The sequence below is a fragment of the Vidua macroura genome, chromosome 1 (assembly GCF_024509145.1).
Source record: "Vidua macroura isolate BioBank_ID:100142 chromosome 1, ASM2450914v1, whole genome shotgun sequence".
In the NCBI taxonomy this organism is placed as follows: Eukaryota; Metazoa; Chordata; class Aves; order Passeriformes; family Viduidae; genus Vidua; species Vidua macroura.
Genome location: NC_071571.1, coordinates 21137593 through 21156482, shown reverse-complemented (window position 1 = coordinate 21156482; position 18890 = coordinate 21137593). Strand labels below are relative to the sequence as shown.

General features: G+C 36.8%; 1 protein-coding gene across 1 annotated transcript in view; it reads right to left on the bottom strand.

Annotated features, from left to right (window-relative positions):
- The window catches only part of ITGA8 (integrin subunit alpha 8), a 111007-nt gene that overhangs the window by 33041 nt on the left and 59076 nt on the right, over positions 1-18890 (bottom strand). Inside the window, exons 21-25 of the mRNA XM_053988978.1 lie at positions 17052-17144; positions 11405-11484; positions 8314-8394; positions 3049-3154; positions 1083-1241 (exon numbers count right to left, since the gene is read on the bottom strand). Coding sequence (XP_053844953.1) covers positions 1083-1241; positions 3049-3154; positions 8314-8394; positions 11405-11484; positions 17052-17144 — 519 coding nt within the window. The remainder of the gene's footprint in view (positions 1-1082; positions 1242-3048; positions 3155-8313; positions 8395-11404; positions 11485-17051; positions 17145-18890) is intronic.

Genomic DNA, 18890 nt, shown 5'->3' with positions numbered 1-18890 from the left:
AATGCAGCTAGGGATGTTAAAAACAATACAAAAAGCTTCTATGGATACTCAAAGGTAGGTGAGGGAAAATATAAGTTAGCTCCAGAAGAAAATAGGAGACCTGGTTACGCAGGAGGTACTCAGCGACTTTCTTCCCTCAGTCTTCACTGGCAAATGCTCCAGGCACACTGCCCAAATCACAGAAGGGAGAATGAAGAACTGCCTGCTCTGAAGCTGAAAGTGCACTTCTCCATGAGACTTGATGAGATGCATCCATGGGACCTGAGGGAACTGGCAAATGAACTGACTAAGCCACTATCCGTATCTGAAAAGTTGTGGCAGTCTGGTGAAGTTCTCACTGACTGGAAAAGGGGAAACATAACCTCCATTTCTAAAAAAGGTGAAAAAGGAAAACCTGCAGAACTACAGACCAGTCAGTCTCACTTCTGTGCCCAGCCCAATCATGGGGCAGATCTTCCCGGAAACTGTGCTAAGGCACACGGAAAATGAGGAGGTGATTTGTGACAGCCAATACGGCTTCACTAAAGGCAAACTGTGCCTGACAGATTTGGTGGCCTTTTATGGTGGGGTCGCAGTGTTGGCGGATAAGGACAACTGACATCATCTACTTGCACCTAGGCAAAATATCTGCCACAGTCACAGATGACATCCTGGTCTCTGTGCTGGAAAGACATGGATCTGACAGAGCACTCAGGGGATAATGAATGGGCTGTGTGATCACACTCAAGGAATTGCGGTCAATGGCTTAATGTCCAGTTGGAGACCAGTGACGTGTGTTGCTCCTCAGTGGCAGTATTGAGACAGGGCCCTTTTAACATCTCTGTTGGTAGCATTGACAGTGGGGTTGAGCGCACCCTTCTCCTCACATAAAGAGTACAGAAACCAAATATGTACCAAGAAACACAACACTCACATTAGAAATGTTATAGACTATCTATATCTTGCTTCTTACCCAGGAAAATTATCTTGGACTGTTAAAAATTCCCAAGAAAGTTAAATTCCCAAGAAAGTTCCATTCATTGTGCAGTGTAGGCAAAAAAATCCAGTCAAAATGCAGAAAGGGACGGAAATAAAACACTTACCTTTATTTGCATTGTATTAATAGGAGAGCTTGTTTGACAGTGCAATGGTCCATGTGTCTGAATGTGAAGAATATAAAGAAGAAATTCCTCTCTACTGGACACAGGCCAGCCAACATGGAGAATTGTATTGTTGATGGCACTTGGTCCTATATTGTGCAGCTGTTGAAGAAATACGATCAGTACTTTCCAAGGCAGTAAAAACAACAAAAAACATTGCAACCACCCCTCAGGTATTTTCAAATTTTTAGTGGACACAGCCTTAGAGTATTTAGGGAAGATTATTACAGATTATTAATACCACTTTATTGATGGAGAATCTGTGGAAGGTAGGAGAGAAGAACATCTCCACATTAGTCACAAAACCAATGGCAAATCTGAGAGAACAGTCTTTTCTGTCTGAGTGTGTATTCAAGAAACCAATTACCTTTCCCATTTTTTCCTACATATGAAGAGTTGAAATTATCTAAAAAAGTGTAAAAAAAATCCCAACACAAAATACACTAGCAAATGAACCCCATAGAAATATAAACAATGAGCCTTAACAGATCATACTTGAAAATAGTAGACAAAACTTCAGAATACAAAAGAACTACATTTCAGGGCACAAGAATAGAAGGTAGAGCAGAACTTAAACTAGCTTCTTTGGTTAAGAACTATATTTTCAACATTCTCAATCTAGATTTTCTCAAAAGAAGTAAAGGAATCAGTGTTCCTAAATTAATATCCCAGGACATTATTTTTTTCTGGAGAAAATGAGCAAAGATAGAAATAATAAAAGTTTAGAAATACAGGCTATTAAAATAGTTTCCTTATATCAGTTTACAGTTTGAAAATAACTGATGACAACAGGAGTCTGGACATGTGTTGTCACTGGGCTTGGAGAGTTAAAGAAGCTGAACACCATGGATCTTTACGCAAAGTTCCTAGCGATGTGAGAACCTCCTTTTTTTAAATTTGCAAGATTTTTGTGACTGATGACCTTTGATTACAACTAAATAAAAAGCTCTTTTTTTCAGTCTTATATCTTCTGGGAGATTGCTTGGTCTTCTGTATGCTTTGCTGATATAAACCATGTAAGTGGTTTCCTTAGTAACTGTAACTAATCACTGTAATTATTTTAATATATTTGATGACACAAATACAGTTTCACAAACAACCCAAATGCTTGAGACAGGATGATTTGAAGTATTTTTCAGTTTAGAGAAATGTGTTAAGATGGGGAATTCACAAAAGATAATTTGTATTTTACAGTTGTATTCACTATACTTTACTATGTCATGCAAATTGTAATCTTACACTGCTGATTAAGCTCAGTTGCTTATATTTTCTTGAGTGCTAGTTTGTGAATTATAACCATATGTGAAGCCCCCTGTTTTACCCTCCAGAATAAAGGCCATCCATCAGATTCTAAGGATGGCTTCTATTCCATGTAGTTCACTCAATGCCCTTTTTCTAAGCTGAACTCTTTTAATTGACGAATCACCCATAGGAAAAAACCAACAAAAATACAAGGTAAAAATATGTGTACTTCAAACAGTAAGAGTTTTCAATAGAGTGTTTCCTGAGGTAACAAATTACATGTATGTCTACATTATTTTATTCAGTTAGCTAAATGTCAAAGAAAACATTTTTTCCAGTGCACAGCATGTAAGCTTCTAATGAGAAGATACTTGACATTGATTATAAGGAACTTTTAAGCACTGTTTTTAATTCTTGTCAAACACCCAAAATGTTTATAAATCCCTTAAATATCTAAGACAGACTCCTAGCATAAACTAATATCCCCTTCACTCACATGAACAGATAATGGGGTTGTGAATTCCCAGATTAAATTTGGGTCATGTGCTGAAGTCAGAGTATTTACATTTGTGGCTTTATCTAGCTACAGATAAAGACAATAAACCAAATTCATCAGGAATTCAGTGGGGGCAGTGTGAGGTTCTGTGGCAACATATATAATTTTTACCTCATAGATGTGTTCTACTAAAGGACCAACTTCTTCTTCTTTTGTAGGTTCATCTTTGGGCTCCCAGTTGTGAAGTGGCAAAATAATTGTTGGGGGGTGAGACACTCTGTAATAAACAAAACAGGTTAAAACAGTAACTGTTACCAGCGACTGATTGCATTAGTTTTAGAACAAAATGATGACCACTTTAAAAACCTGAGCCCTCAAAGGCTTGTTGTTTGGGCACATTAATTAGAATTAGGTGCAGTGAATGCTACAATGCCTCTATAACATACTACCCAATCCTTGCAAATGACTGAGGGTGCGCATTTAGTGTCATACTTCCTGTGATGGACTGTCCTTTCCTGACAGTCCAGGGTGTAGCTCTGTTTGGAGAGAGGAATCCAATCTGTTGGGCATTTTTATCATTCTCACTGATGAGATACCTGAATACATTATCCACAAAAGTAGAGTAAATAAATGTATTTTTCTGTTTCCATTTAAAGCCTGTAGATGTTTAATGTGATGCATCTGTCTTCCCTAGAATACGTTTTTAGATATTAACTGTTCTGATCGTCAATTTCTATAACATCTGTTGTTATTCCTTTAAAAAAGTTTGCAAAGTAGCCTTTCTCATCTTACAGATGGGAAACAGAGATATTGTGACTTCCATAAAGTCATAATGGGAATTGGCGTACTGAGAAACAGAATTCAGGACTAGACTCTAAAAGAGTGCTCCAGGCTTTCCAACTGCTTTGCAAACAAAGTGGCAGTTAAAGCATTCCCTGGAACACTGTTGCAACTTGCAACACATAAATAAAACATAAACAAAGAAAACTGTGACTTAATATTTGACATCCTTCCAGCTGCTTTTTTATTTTTCCTTTTCTTCTCTATCTGACCTTAAGAAAGTAGTCTTCTGATAACATTTTTATTTGAATCACAAATATTTTATTTCCCATAAAAACTGGAATTTCATTGTACCAGTCCCATTCAGATGCCAACTAAACCTCACTCAGGTGTTCAGAAGCTGGGAAATCAGATCCCAAGAATTTCTTTTAGCATGGTAGGTCAGTTCTGCCACAGACATCTGTCACCTACAAGTACTGCATGCAGCTCTTGGTGCTAAAATGGTATTACCCTTTCTTTGCCAGGGTCAACTCTCACTCAGTTTTGCTGGTTTATGGAGTCTTTAGCTGAAAGAAAATCCGTAAAATTTCAGTGTTGGTTCTACCAAAGCTGGAGTTTTGCTAACAGAAAACTGTTAAAAAACAACCATTAATTTTTTTAGAGTGTAAAATTTGAATACCATAATGGACTTCTAGGCACTGATGTTAAACACTTTGCAGTGGCCCTGCTGTAGATTGCCCCTTGAAGAAAAGATTGGATGGTTTTGTTGCAAATGCTGAAAAAATACTATTGTAAGGAACAAACTGTTCTTGATTACAGCTCTTATGTCATATACAATGAATGAAAATTTTCTACAGTATACAGCTTCTCAAGAAATCCCAGAGAACAGCTTAATGCCATCCAGCTGAAGTACAACTCTTCGTGAAATTTGTTGTATTTGGGAGTATCCTGCTAACTCTTAAAACTCCTCAGACTTCAAAATGCCAGCAGTTTGTATGCCAGAAGATAAATTCACAAGCCAACCCAATTAATAAAAGAAACTCAACATATTCATTAAAAAAGTAATTTCTGATTACGTACTTAACCTAAGTTTCACATATCATCATGTTTCCAATAAGAATTTTAATTATTGATTGCTGTGGGAGAATAGGAACATCAGAGTGTTGTTACAAAAGCCAAGACACATAGACCCTTAATCTACCACAAAAAACCTGCAAATCAGAAACTGTACAGAGACAAAAAGAAGAAGACATGAGCCTTCAAAACTCAATGTTTTGTATTGCACTGCCAGGGAAGTATTCTTATCCACAGAATTACAAAATGCAAAGTAAAAATTTAGACATTAAATTAAAATTATTGTAGCATATATAAGAACATTTATTTTAACAGAATTTACAGTTATTTTGAGGACTTCTGCTATTGACATGAAAGTAGCAAAATTAGGTCAAATGAGAAACAAATCTGCTCTTTTCACTATTTTATTTTGCATTTAATTGAGAATATTTTTAACATTTGAATGATTTACTAGACAAGGTTTTTTCCTAGACTTTTAGGTGATAATTATCATGAAACAAGAGTGCTGAAAAATAAGATAAACAAAGTATGGCCCACAAAAAAGACTTATATGGAGATAGACTATAAAAATTCTGCTAGCTCCAAATCCTCTCAATCCAAATTACTTCCTTCCTGAATTCCTCTGGTGCTTTTTCAGCAGTGGGAGATAACAATGACAATACTAAAACTCCCACATTTTTATAGATGAAGAAAGGTAAGCAGAATAATCAAATCTTAGCTATCAAAGCAACTGCTTATTGAACTATCTAAGGAGTGATGTTAATTTTCTTTTAAAGAGGAAGATTTCTTCCTTTCTCACAGAAGAAGTATTTGCATGGTTCCACTGTGCAAGTATATCTGCATGTATGCATATGCACAATTTCATAAATACTTACTTTTCCTCAGTAAAATGTGTGGTGCATTCAGTTCCACTCCGTGCAATTCTCGGAAGAGAAGTAAAGAAACTAATGCAAGGTATTTTCCAGTCCAAATGTGGACAGAGTCTCTCTTTTATTTTTTTCTAGGAAATAGTGAGCAATTCCCTTGGCAATGCATGTTTTACCATCTCTGAGCAATTAGCAAAACCTGTCAACCAAGCAGTTGAGAATGCTAGAGCTAATAAGGAAACTAAAATACTTAAGAGGAAAGAAACTGGAAGTCATTCAATTAAGTAATTCCTCTGTATTTAATAACCTGTTTCTCAGAACTGCAGGCAGCAATTCAAGCAACTTTTTCCACTTATCACCAAGCCTGTAAGAACTGAGGATTTTGTGGTCATTTTTTGGTCTATTTACACGTTACAGAACGTTTCATTGAAAGGAACACACTATGGCACAGAAAAAGCATGATAGAGACAAAGTTTCCAAACAGTCTGCAAAGAATAAAAAGTTTGTATGACTTTTTTATTAAAGAGAGGAGAGACTTCACAAAAAAACCAATAGAATCCACCGCACTGGAAGCAACCCTTACTGGGAAGTCCTGTGTATGTAACCACAACTGTTCCAGTCCGAATCTCCAGACAGTCCTTAGCCTGGGTGCTCACCCATGGCAACACCTGGCAGCCGCTGGCTCCCAACACTTTCTCACACATCTGTAGCCCATTAAATAGCACCTTTGATTCTTTTTTCCTCAGCCTCTACTTCTGTATTACATCTTTTGTATTTTTCACCTCTCTTTCTATTCAGCTCATTTCCTTAGATCACCACTAACTACAGAAAATGAAGTAATAGTCTCACTTCTGATCTTATTAAACATATTGTATTTCAAGTGCTCCTTTTCAGAAATAAAATAATTAACATATATCCACACAGTCTTTGACTGCCAGCTTTTTTTTTCCACCTGACTAGTTTTAGGGTCTTAACCTGGAATACAATTACAAAAATATGATGGAAAAAAAATCCTTTTAAAATCTCTCAGATTTAGACTGAATATTAGACCAGATTAGAGCAGATAGATTGAATATTAGAGCAGAAAATATGTTCTCTGTGATCTGCAAAATTATTTGACTTATTGCTAGCACTAGGTAGTCATATTGTCTTGGAAGTGACAACAATAAATACATTTGTATAAATTAAAAATAAATAAATAAATAAATTTTTATTTGTTTACATCTAAAGCAGCCCCTTGAGGTGCATCACATAAGAGATCTCTACCCCTCTTGCATCAGTCAAGCCTCATGGCCTGTCTGTGGAAGTGAATCTGGGCCTTGTAGCTCCTGTTCAACCCTTGCAGAGCTGATTGTGGTTAAGGGGTTTTTTGAGCTGTAGTTTCATAAAAGGAGATGTAGGAAATCTAATATCCCAGACAAAAAGCATTTGAGGCAATTATTTGCTTTAAAAAGACATCCTCCTGACTTCCTCCAGGATGCCAGAATAGGAGTCTAGTTTCAAGATTTTACAGGGCGCTCTAATATTCTTATAAAATCTTAGAATCATTTAGGTTGGAAAATGCCTTAAAGATCATGGAGTCTAACCATAAAACTAGTACTGTCAAGTTCTCTATTAAATCATGTCCCTTAGTGCTAGATTTACACGTCTTTTCAGTATCTCCCAGGATAGTGATTGCACCACTACCCTGAGTAGCCTCTTCCTTCTGTGAAGAAGATTTTCCTAATATCTAAACTGAACCTCCCCTGCTGCCACTAGAGGCCATTTCATTTTGTCCTGTCACTTGTTATCTGAGAGAGGAGACTGATTCCCACCACACTACAACCTCCTTTCATTTATTTGTAGAGAGCAATAAAGTCTTCCTGAGCCTCCTTTTCTCCAGGCTGAACATCTCCAGCTCCCTCAGCTGCTCCAGGCCCTTCACCAGCTTTACTGCTCTTTGCTGGACTTGCTCCAGTACCTCAGTGCCCTTCTTGTAGTGAGGGGTGCAAAAATGATCCCAGTATTCAAGGTATGGCCTCACCAGTGCCAAGTACAGAAGGCTGATCAATGCCTGCTGGCCACACTATGTCTGATACAAGCCAGGATGCCACTGGCCTTTTTGGCCACATAGGCACACTGCTGGCTCATGTTCAGCTGGCAACTATCACCTAATTGCATTTTATAATTTCCAAAACTAAGCTATGAAAACAGAGATAGAAATGATCATCTTTGATTATATACTGTGCTTGTTTAGTTTTGGTATACTTTGTGTCAGTGAACAGTTTATCATAACTCTTTTCTTACTCATTCCTTTCTCCAAAGGCCTCACTCTGCTCTCTATTTGTACATGTCTTGCCATAATGTGTTTCACATTTCCAGCCATAAAAGCAGCAGATTCTGTTTGGTATTCAGCATTAAGTGTCCAAGTGGTTGCACAAGAAGACCTACACATATGAGCAGACATTTTATATTAGTAACATCCATGCACAATTTGAATGCCCAAATAAAATGTTTGCTCTAACTGGTGTTACTACAATGTGAGATTCTTTAGGTTGCTGTCTTTGCAGACACTCAATAAGTCTGTAGTAGCTCCAGCCTGCAAGGCTTGCAGGGGTGAGACCCAGGTGTCCTAGATGGATAAGGCCAAAAAGATTCAGTACATGGGATTATCATACGCAGAAAGATTCTGTAAAAAAGTAGTTATCATAATGAGTTGAAATAGTTGAATACTTACCCTCTTATCTGTACTTGAGCCACAGCACTGATGTTGATGTGGAGGTTCACTAAGTTGCTGGTGGGATTTATCTTGTTAGAACTGGAGAAAATATGTACAAGTATTAACAAAGGTTTTATATCAGAACTCTAGATTATTGTATCACTCAACACACAAGGTCCACTGGGCATATTACAAAATGGGATTCCTACTGGCACTCTTCAGTCTTGTAGGACTCTAGTATTTAAGCTGGATATTATTTGAGCTCATCACATATTTAATATCTTCAACTCAAGCTTCCTTTAAAGAATCCTGTGATGATGAATAAGATGATACAAATTTATTTGGCTCAGAATATCTTGCACAACTTGGCTCTCTGTATAGATAAAACCATCTTAATAGAATAGAAGTTTGTTTCATACATTGGAGGAAGGCGGTGTTAATGAACAAGACAGGCTTTGTTAGAATAAAATTTATTTTTATGATTCTCCAAACTTGTGCCTTTTGCATGACTGAGTCTTTGGGGAAAAAGAATCAAGATCAACTGTTTCTTTCATTGTCTTATTTTCTTCCCTCCCCTATCCAGAGTGTTTACATTTTTAAAACCACTTAGTAGTGAAAGCAGATCTCTGTGTTAAAAATCTAGAGCTCTCACTCTAGATTGTCTTTTCTCTCTCACTCTATTGTCTTTTCTGATTGCAAATCCTTAGTAATAAAGGTAGTTTCTCTTACTTCAAAAGGCTACTCTGGTGATTATAGCCCATACCTATAAAGAAAGTTTTGCAGGTTCAAATTCATGAAGACAGTGAAGTAATTACAGACGTAGAATTTATTTAATTATGAGATTAATGACACTAAATTTGGATTTTTTTCTTTTCAATCAAGTGCGGTCTTCCTTGCTCCATGCACACCAAGTTTCTATTGCTGTCCCAGTTTGTTGTTATCACATCTGGGTAGCATCAGTCAACTGGAAACATTCAGAGGAGGTCAGCATTCCCAGTGACTGACTCCTGAGGAATAAAGAGCAACACTGCTTTGATCCAGGCTTTCTGGTTACAGATTGCTAAAATTAAGAGCAGCTCTAATTTGTTTGTAAACTGTAATGCAGATTTCCATCAAACATTATTTGAACATTTATGTAATCCTCTATAGCCATTGTTTTGAGTATAAATGTACAAAAATTGTTTAAAGTGTAAGAATTACTATACCACTACTTTGTTAGAATAAGCTGCTCTCCAATTTGTGTATTTTTCCTACTTTCCATAGAGTTGAAATACAGATTTTGATCATACATATCTGGTAGTCAAACCTTGTTAATGCTTTATGGCATTTTTAAGAGAAGAAAATAGTTTAAATAGAAGTGCCAAGACATCTCTCTCTCTAAGGGGTACATAATTGCATAGCAACATCCTCATCAGGAAAGGAATCAGATTTCAAGACACTACTCAGCCTCTTGCTTGTTTCTTATAAGTAATGAACTTCAGTTTTGCAAACCAAAATACTTCTCTTCCACTTGATGTTTTGAAGCAAATGAAAGTCCTCTCTTTTGAATAAATTAAAGTAGGACTCAAATTCAGATGCATTCTTACTTCCATCTAGGCAATTTCCTCCTTTTGCCTCACAGAGTTCTGTTCCCTTTTTGGTTTAGGATTCTTTTGCCTGTTCACTAAGAACATAGAAACACACAAACTGTCCTGCTGTTTGTGAATGAATGTACAAAGCAGTGAGTTTCAACTGTAGGGTGCATTCCCTATGCAAGAAATCTTACTCCTTACTCTCTCCTTTTTTGTTGTTTTTTAAATAGCTGTGTGCTCTTCAGCATTTTCATACCAGATTGTAGCCCAAGACATTTCTTTCCTTTACATTTTAGTGAGTCACACTCATGGAGGAAGCATGAGATGTTGTTGTCTCCTGAAGTTCAGACATATTCCTCAGGAAATTCTTGTCACTTTTTAAAAACCGTTACCTACATTCAACTCTTATTACCTAGACAGATTTAACTACCCAGAAAGCTCTCAACCTCCCCAATTCACAGCATGAAAAGGGTACTGACATGAGCTGTGGATAAGCATTTTAAACTGTTGCTTGCATTAAGAAATGAAAAGTGGCACGGACAGGGGACCTACAAGGTAAATGTTGTGTCTCTTTCCAGAGGAGCTCATATCCAGGCTTGCATGATCCCCAGCCAGATTCCAGGGAGAGGGCTGAGGCCTGACCAAGCGCCTAATGGACTTCTGTGGCATTGCTGTGCCCTTCCTGAGTTTCTGCATGTCTTTTCCTTTCAAGGGTTACATTATGGAGACATGACTTAAACATTTCAGATGTCTCAGTTATTTACCATAATGAACATGATCAAGGCCCTCATTAAAGGCCAGACATTAGCAATTAAGTCTCTGCGTGTGGGGCAGAGAGGGCCCCATACAGAACTCCAGTGCGTATTTGATGAGGACAGATGGAGCAAAAGCCCTTCCACCTACTGAAAAAGTCCCAGGTTTGTTTTTGCTGTTATCCTAACCCAGCTCACTCTGTGCTTTTCTGTCTCTGTGCAAGAAGTACTGCTCAGTATAAAACACAAGATTCTACAGTATTAATATGTGAGGCCCACAAATGGGGAGGAATCAAATGGAAAAATTACAAAGGTTCACCTGCATCAAACTGAAACAGTTCTCTCCATGCCAGTAAATCTGCTGAACAGATTTTAACTGCTTTCCTTTTATTTCCTAAATTTTGTGAAGAAGAAACACGTCTGGTTTAATTCAGAGCATGATATGTTTGTACATATTCACCTTTGTTATAAAGTGATTACCGTTTATTAATTCTGAAGTATAAAATAAAGTTCAAATTTGGCAAATCTGCAGAGGATGCTTAAAAAAAAATCAGTTAACCTGAATTTTAAAGAAATACCTGAATAACCTGAATTTTAAAGAAATAAGACTGATTTTCCTAACAGCTAATGAGACTCCAACTTCAAAAACCCTCCTGACATAAACTACCATTGAAAAGTCCCTGTAATAATTACTGATACTCAAAAGGAACCTTATTATATAATAAACTTCATATGCCAATAGGAATTAATAATTTAATCAACCATGCTCTTGATAAAATATCTAACCTTTTTATTTGCAGCTCAAAATTGATGCTGAAATCTGAATTTTCAAAATGCTGAACAGAAAATCGAATGCCTGTAGAGAACTGAGAAAGAAACAAAACAACAGGTTACTAGAAACAGTTGATCTCTCCAGATCAATAAAGCAGTACTGTTCAACATGGCTTTTCACAGACTTATACTGGATACTGTTGCTTTTCAAAATTAGTATGAAATAACATCATCTAGTTGTTCTCAGGAAAAAATACCCTCCTGCCTCTGTATGTCACCAGATGGAAAACTTGGCTGGAGAGAGGGAAGATCAGAGGACTAGAGAAGCACACTCCCAAGAACTCAGCAGTGGGCCCTTCTTCATCCAGACAGTCTTTGCTTTGCCAAGTCAAGCCAAAAGAAAACAACAGTTGTCTGGCAGCTCTCATCCCTGCCTCCATCCATGCACGCCCCTGTCCAGGTCTGCAGGGCTTCCTGCTCCCTGCATTGTCTCTGCACCTGGCAGCTCTGCACTGCCTGCTTTAGGTGTTGTGGGGCTGACTGAGCACCTGAGGCTAAATTAGCAGCAGTTTAATTTACTTTCAGTTTGATCTTTTTTTCCATTGCAGTTCTGTTAAGCGGAATACAGCTTCAAAATTATATTTGCAGTTCAATTTGCCACAACTTGGAGTGAGTGACCAGAGGAGAGAGTAAAACACACAGCTCCCAAAACTAAAGGAGGTAAGTGCTTCCACTGGTGCTGCCTTGTGTTTAAGCAGACCTGGCTTCCTCCCTTTGACAATTTCCATTTGCTTTGCAAGAAGAGCAGGGATAAGCAGATCAAGTTTATTCAGAAGAGAGAAGGGCTAACTAGAGAAGGAATATGCAATAGCCCATGATGGGGTCTCTGTAAGTCTCTCGTTGGACATATTTACTGCCCCAGTGTGTAAGTGGCAGGTGAGTAACAGGAGATGCCATCTGCCCTCAATGTTAAATTAATTAAATTCTACTGCAATGTTTAAATTATTGTTTTTAATTATTTAAACTGCACGTTTCAAATCTGGTTATTTTCAAAATGTTTATTTTGCAATTCCTACAACTTCTCACTCCCTCTCTAACTTCCATCTGGCCTGATGGCAGAATTTTTTGCAGGATAACATGCACATTGTAATTCCATTTTTTTAAAAGGATGGTAACACACAGATATATTCTCCATGTGGAGAAACAATCTTTGTGAGAAATTCATCAAAAGGCATCAGGAAATGAGGACATCATTCCCTTGTTTCTGCCAATGTCTGACTAGACTGGGGGGTGGGGGTAAGCCAGAAAGAAAAGAAAGGTTGTCTGTTTGGCATAATTTCCTTAGAATATTTCAGGAAACCTTGTTAACAAGAGGACAGGACACACCAATGTAGGGAATTAAATTCAACATCATTGAAGACAAGGAATTTTCCTCTGTGGATGTCATTTCATATGTTTAAGCAATTCCTTTTGCCCACCAATTTTTTTCACTCAATTCTCATATTTCTTCATTTGCAGTGGTGCAACACAATCCAACACCGGAACAAAACTTACCTAACATTTCCAACTACTTTCAGCTGACTCATGCTGAACCAATACTGTCATCATAAATGGAATGGTGAGTTCAAATCTTTGAATTGTGATTATCTCAATGTCATAGTTACAGTAGATCTCTCCTTTTTGAAGCAAAATCTTTCAGATGAAAAGACAGTGCTTATTAAATTACTCAAAAGTTGCATAGATGACTTGGAATGAAGATGTAAGCATTTTTTAATTTTAAGCTCACGTTTTGGAGATGATATTAGTAACTCTAATGATATTCCATTCACCTTTAAAATTATAATGATTTTTGTCTTTTAGACAAAAATTTCCAGATATTAAACTCACCATTTCTTTTATTGTTTTTACTAACCAGTCTAAATAAATTTGTTTCCACTTATAGCAGAAAAAAGATTTGATGAACCAAAGATAAAATTTTCATCAGACAGAGCAGGCATGAACTGCAGTTCTGATGATCTATTACACCCCTGAGGCTTAACCCTCTATTTTAATAGTGAAACACACTCCTACTGTACAACTCTAATAAGTTGCAGATGTTGTCTTTGTATAGTCATATGACTTTGTTAATGTCAAGTAACCCTTGACATTGCTACTAATAATGGGGCAAGGATGCTCACATGCCCTTGCTGAAAACCCGCTGAGGCCAAAGAGTTTAACTTGCTTGAACATATAACTTATTTTAGTAGGACATAAACTTTATCAGAATAGTTTATTTTTATTTAAAATTTTAAAAGTGAAGTAAGTTTAGTTAAAATTGCATTATTTCCATGTTTGTAACATCATGTATCTTTGAAATACTAGTAAGTTTTGACCTATTACGTTTGATAGGACTTAGAAGTATGCTGGAAGACAGAGGTGTGGCTTTTTTAAAGTGTCTTATAGTGCTAAAGAAAGATAAAACCTGATGCTCTTGAAAAATCTATTTGGTACATACAACGAAATAGGCAAGATCTTCCAAGCCTCCAGTCTTCTAACCTTATTTCTATTAATTTCTATAAACTTCCAGATTTTTCTACTAGAATTTTCTCACTTGCTAATGCCACTGAACAGGCATTAGGAAGCTTGTCAGTCTGATCCATTTCAGTGTCATAAACAAGTATGTTGAGCAATCTTTGCCAGTGAGATGTCGTCAGACGTTTAGTTTGCATTCTGGGCCATTTGGCATTGAGGTTTTCCTTACCAATTCTTTTTATATTCATTTTTACTCTTTCATTGTTTTTTTTTTTATACTTCAAAGATATTAATGAAAAGGTGAAGTATTTTTTTTGTGGCCAGTAAACAATTTCAGGGATACAGATGACATAATGCATTTTGAAGATGTGAGGTGTCAGACAACCTTGGAGTCTGCTGCAGTAATATCCCATGGATTATATTACAAAATCCCAACATAACACTCATACTCAGAAGTTGATCTTCAAGAGCTCAAGAATTTTAGGATTTCAGGGTGCTGGCAAGTCATCAAGGTGACTCAATAGTTAAGGAGTTTTAGGAATGTTCAATTTTGACCTAACCCTTCCTTCCCACTCAAAATTTCCACAAAGAGTCCCTTTCTGACTGAGTATTTTGAGAATAACTGATCTCCTGCCAGAGCAGAATTGTTTTGCAAAACTGGAAATGGATCAGAGCAACCTTTGAGATTTATGCAATTTATACAAAGGGCTGATATTTTGCATTTGGAAGTGCATTTGCCATCACAAATATGTCTGGACTGAAAAAACACATGTCCTTTCACCTTTACTGAGCTTCCAGGAGACCTGGCTTCGAAGATAAATTTAGGATTTAAGATTTCACTTACTCTAATCAAACAATATTGCCATCTGGCTTTACAATGCTCTACCTTCCTACCCCTCAATTTTAAACGGCTGGATTATTTTGTTATAAAGTAACAAATATGTAACTTTATAACAAAAGTTACATAATTAACCCTTGAATACCTTATGAACCCTGCTCCTTTATTCTGCTACTTCTCTCTTTATGAAGTAGTTGTCTTAGGAGTATCTGGTAATGGCACTTAGAGCACTCCTAGAGTTCATTCTGAAGAAAAGAAGGATTAGTTATGCTATGAAAATTTATAAAGAGACAGGTGAGAGTAGCAATGTTTTAGTGGCCACCCAATGGCATTCCTGAAGTCTTCACACTGCTAGTCCCAGCATTTTGGGTGAGAGACGATGTGGAAACAGGGCTTTGGATTCAAAGGGAGGAGTAATAAGGTCTGTAGCCTAACACCTCTACACTCTGACCTTTCCATGGCTTATGCTTATGGGAATATGCAAACTACAAAGATTTCTTTCTTGGTATACAAGTTAGTGAGTGTCTCTTGTGCTTGGTCTTCCTTTTCTCTTCCAGCCCTTGCTCTCCTGCCCAACTCCACTGCATCCCAATCACCCACAATATTCTTGTCCACTTCTGTCTGTATCTTGAGAATTTGCTTCTGCCTTGACACTAACCAGGAAACTACTAAGCAGATAAGTAAAACTGCTGTCTTCTCAATACAAGAAATTATTTGCCTTGAACTGGAATTTGTCTCATGCTTTGGCCAGTCATTGCATCCCATCACACCATTATGAAAATTCCATTCCTCAGAAATGTTTTCAATTACTTTTACTTTTTAGGATTTTCATTAAGTAGAATAAAATAAAACCTACAAAATCTTTTGGCCTTCTTGTCTATGTCCTTCCCAGAAAATGTTTATAGTAATCTCTTCAGACTTCTAGTTCAAAGTAGTTCAATGTAGAAGGATCCTTACCAGGAAGATTCCTCTTCCCAGGAGGTCCATCACCTAGAGTTCAATTTTCAGTGGTTCCACCTCCCTGTAGTCCCAAAGAATCTCTGGGACTGCCTGTGGCCATGCAAACAGATGACTCTATGAGACACCTGCCCTCACTCACTTTCTAAAGTTGTATGGCTGATCCGAGGCTATCCCAAAGATCCAAAGAAACTTATTCTAGTCCCAGTCTCCAATGATATGACCCATTTGGTTCTTCTACCAAGGGTCAGACATGAACTGTTTCAAGATTAAAAGAGACCAGGAAAGCCCCCCTCTATAGAGAGGCTGAAGATTGAAATATTGATCTTCCATAGGATAAACCTTAATTTAGCAGGTATTTTGAAAATACTAAAGAAATTTGCTTTGGTTTTTTTGCAAAGCCATAGGTCCAATACGAAATTCAAACAGCAGTAGTTTTCAATTAAAAACTGTTATTTATTCCTGATATATGTTTATGCTGTTGACTGCTTTGTTTTTATTAGGACAGTTTTTTAATCTAAGTATCAATATTTGGATTATTTTCTTTTAGTTAAATATTCATAGAACTAAAGAATTTATGAGAAACAATAAATTCCTCTGCAAGAGCATCCATAGCTGAACATTCCTGGATTTAACACTTCTGGGATTTCCTGGGTTGTTTTATCATGACATAGGGACAAAGAATGACAATTGTGGAATTTTTAAACTCCAAACCTATTTTTTATCCTAATCTAGTGTTCATCATCATTTATTATTAAACAGTTCTGCTTTTCTCCAAAAACAAGGCTACCATCATTCCATCTAATGTGCAGTATGATTTATAAGAGGCTGTCTTAGAAAAATCTTTAGAATTAAAATAATAAATTTAAAGTAAGTGTTTATTCCAAACATGCTTTACTTGATATAAATTGTGATATAAACTGGTAAGACAACCTTTATGCACTCAAGATGACAATCAGGCTGACGAAGTTGTCATTTACTATACATATATCTATATATTTTAAGTATAGAGGATACTAAAAGGGAGAAATAAACTCATCACATTACAGATTGGAATTCTCATTATACTAGTGCAACTTCTAATGAAATGATAGTGATAAATTGAGTCACTCTTACTTTCTTTGAGTGACATAAACCCCAAGTTGTAGCATAATTAATCTTTTAGAAAAACAAATTGTTACTTTTTCAGAAGCACAGTTCTACCTCTTATTACACCAACAATTTCTTGTCCAGGTAAATAATTTGGTTTATGTGCTGCTTATTGGGACACATTCTGGTAATTGAATAAATTTCCATTTGCTCCCCTTTAAAATTCAATTAGATAAAAATCAGTAAATGCATCTGGTTTTCCCTTACATTTGAGCCAGCCACCATGGGGTTCCCAAGATCACAAACCACCATTCTAGTTTCATTTTCCATCTTGTAATCACAGCTCAACACACGCAGTGCCTGCAACAAAAGGACACCAATACAGAGGTCAGAGATCACAGTGAAATGTATCCAGTTGGGAAAGTGATGCCTTTTTGACTGTGACCTTTCTTTTGATTTCAGACAGCTGCTTAGAGCACTATCAAAACATTTAGTTGGTTATTGTCAGACAGTGGAGGAAAACTAATGCCAGGGAAAAACAAACAGGATAGTTTCCCAGTACCTTAAGAATCATGATGAGATCACTCTATGTCTAGTTTTACCATACTGCTTTGTTGTGAATCGTTCCTATAGCCATAACGACTCAACAGATGAACAAAGAGTAGACAAAATTAAGTGAGAAGAATAGGTCTCACAGTAATTACAGTGTTATCCATCACAAGAAATCTCTATAATGAATTTCTGACATTGGCAAAACTTGAGTATGGATCAATTCTAGATCTTTGTTTTCCAATCTGTGGTAAAATACTTAGAATGTTAAATACTTCTGTAAAAGCATAACCTGTTTTATGTTAGGTTTATAAACACATGCTATGTGTGTTTATAAATTAGCAGCAAAGGAGATAGACTTTCACATTATCAGATATAAAGGTTTTTGTTATTTATAGCAATCTTTATCACTAGTAACATCATCTGTAAACAAAACAACTCTACAAAAGGAGGTACAGCTATAAAATAGTGCAAGCTAGGAGACACAGAATAAAGCAAAGCAATAAAATGTGGGGGGTTTGCAATAAAATGTGTTGGTTTTTTTCTGTTTTCCTCTCTGACATCTTCAGTAAATGAAGGTATTTCCATGTATGTGCAGAAGTAAACCAGCTTTGTAAAAGCAGGATGCAGCAAGTTGCATTGCCTTTCTGCTCATTTGTGATTCTCACAGATGAAGCAGTGTGAATGAGTTCATGTTCTTTATATAAAAAGACCTGGGAAATCTCTGTACCAATTTTTCCTATCTGTAAAAGCCAGCATGGACATGCTGTCCTCGTAACTTCCTGAGATTAAAAGAAAAGACAGGGCATGTCCTAAGCAGAGCCCATGTGAAGCATGCCCTCAGCACACACCTCATTGTACGCTGACATTTTTACAGTTTGCTTGGAGGAAACAAAGTTTGTCACACAGCTTGTTCAGGGCACTAATAGCCTTCCCAAGCCTCTCTAGGGTTGGGAGGGAAGCATTTTTACACTCTTTCCAGCTGGTTAATTAGAGGTGGGAACCAACGCATGGGAGAAAAAAGAGTGTTAACACAGTTGGAATAAAATGTGTCTGTAAAATTGTCTATTTGATCTTGCTGTGTGGGTTTATAGTTTTGCTTTTGTTGGGGGAGAGGGGTTGAAATTGAGGTCTAAAAGTTAGAAATAAATACTCATTTGTATTAGATATTTGGCAGTTTCTTTAAAGATGCTGTATGATAGACCAGCAAAAAGTAAATCAGCCCGTACCACACTTGGTTTTTTCCCTCAAAAGCTGAAAAAATAGAGGAATTTTTCAAGTAGCTCTTCTGCAATCTGGAGGCTATGTTCCTAGACTAAAAATGATTAATGGTGCAGAATTTTTCTGACCAGCATCACAAAAGTTAATTTGTGCAGTAGAAGATGTGACAAAGGGTCAACTGTGGTAGAATCCTTCCATAATGAGATTTACCATCTTTGTTTTCGCACTGATCACCTTTTTTGAGGTGATTAAATACAAACAGGAAAATTAAAACCAGGCAGGAAGCTAGTAAGAGCTGAGACTTGTACACCTACTGTTGTCAGTATCAGTTCATTC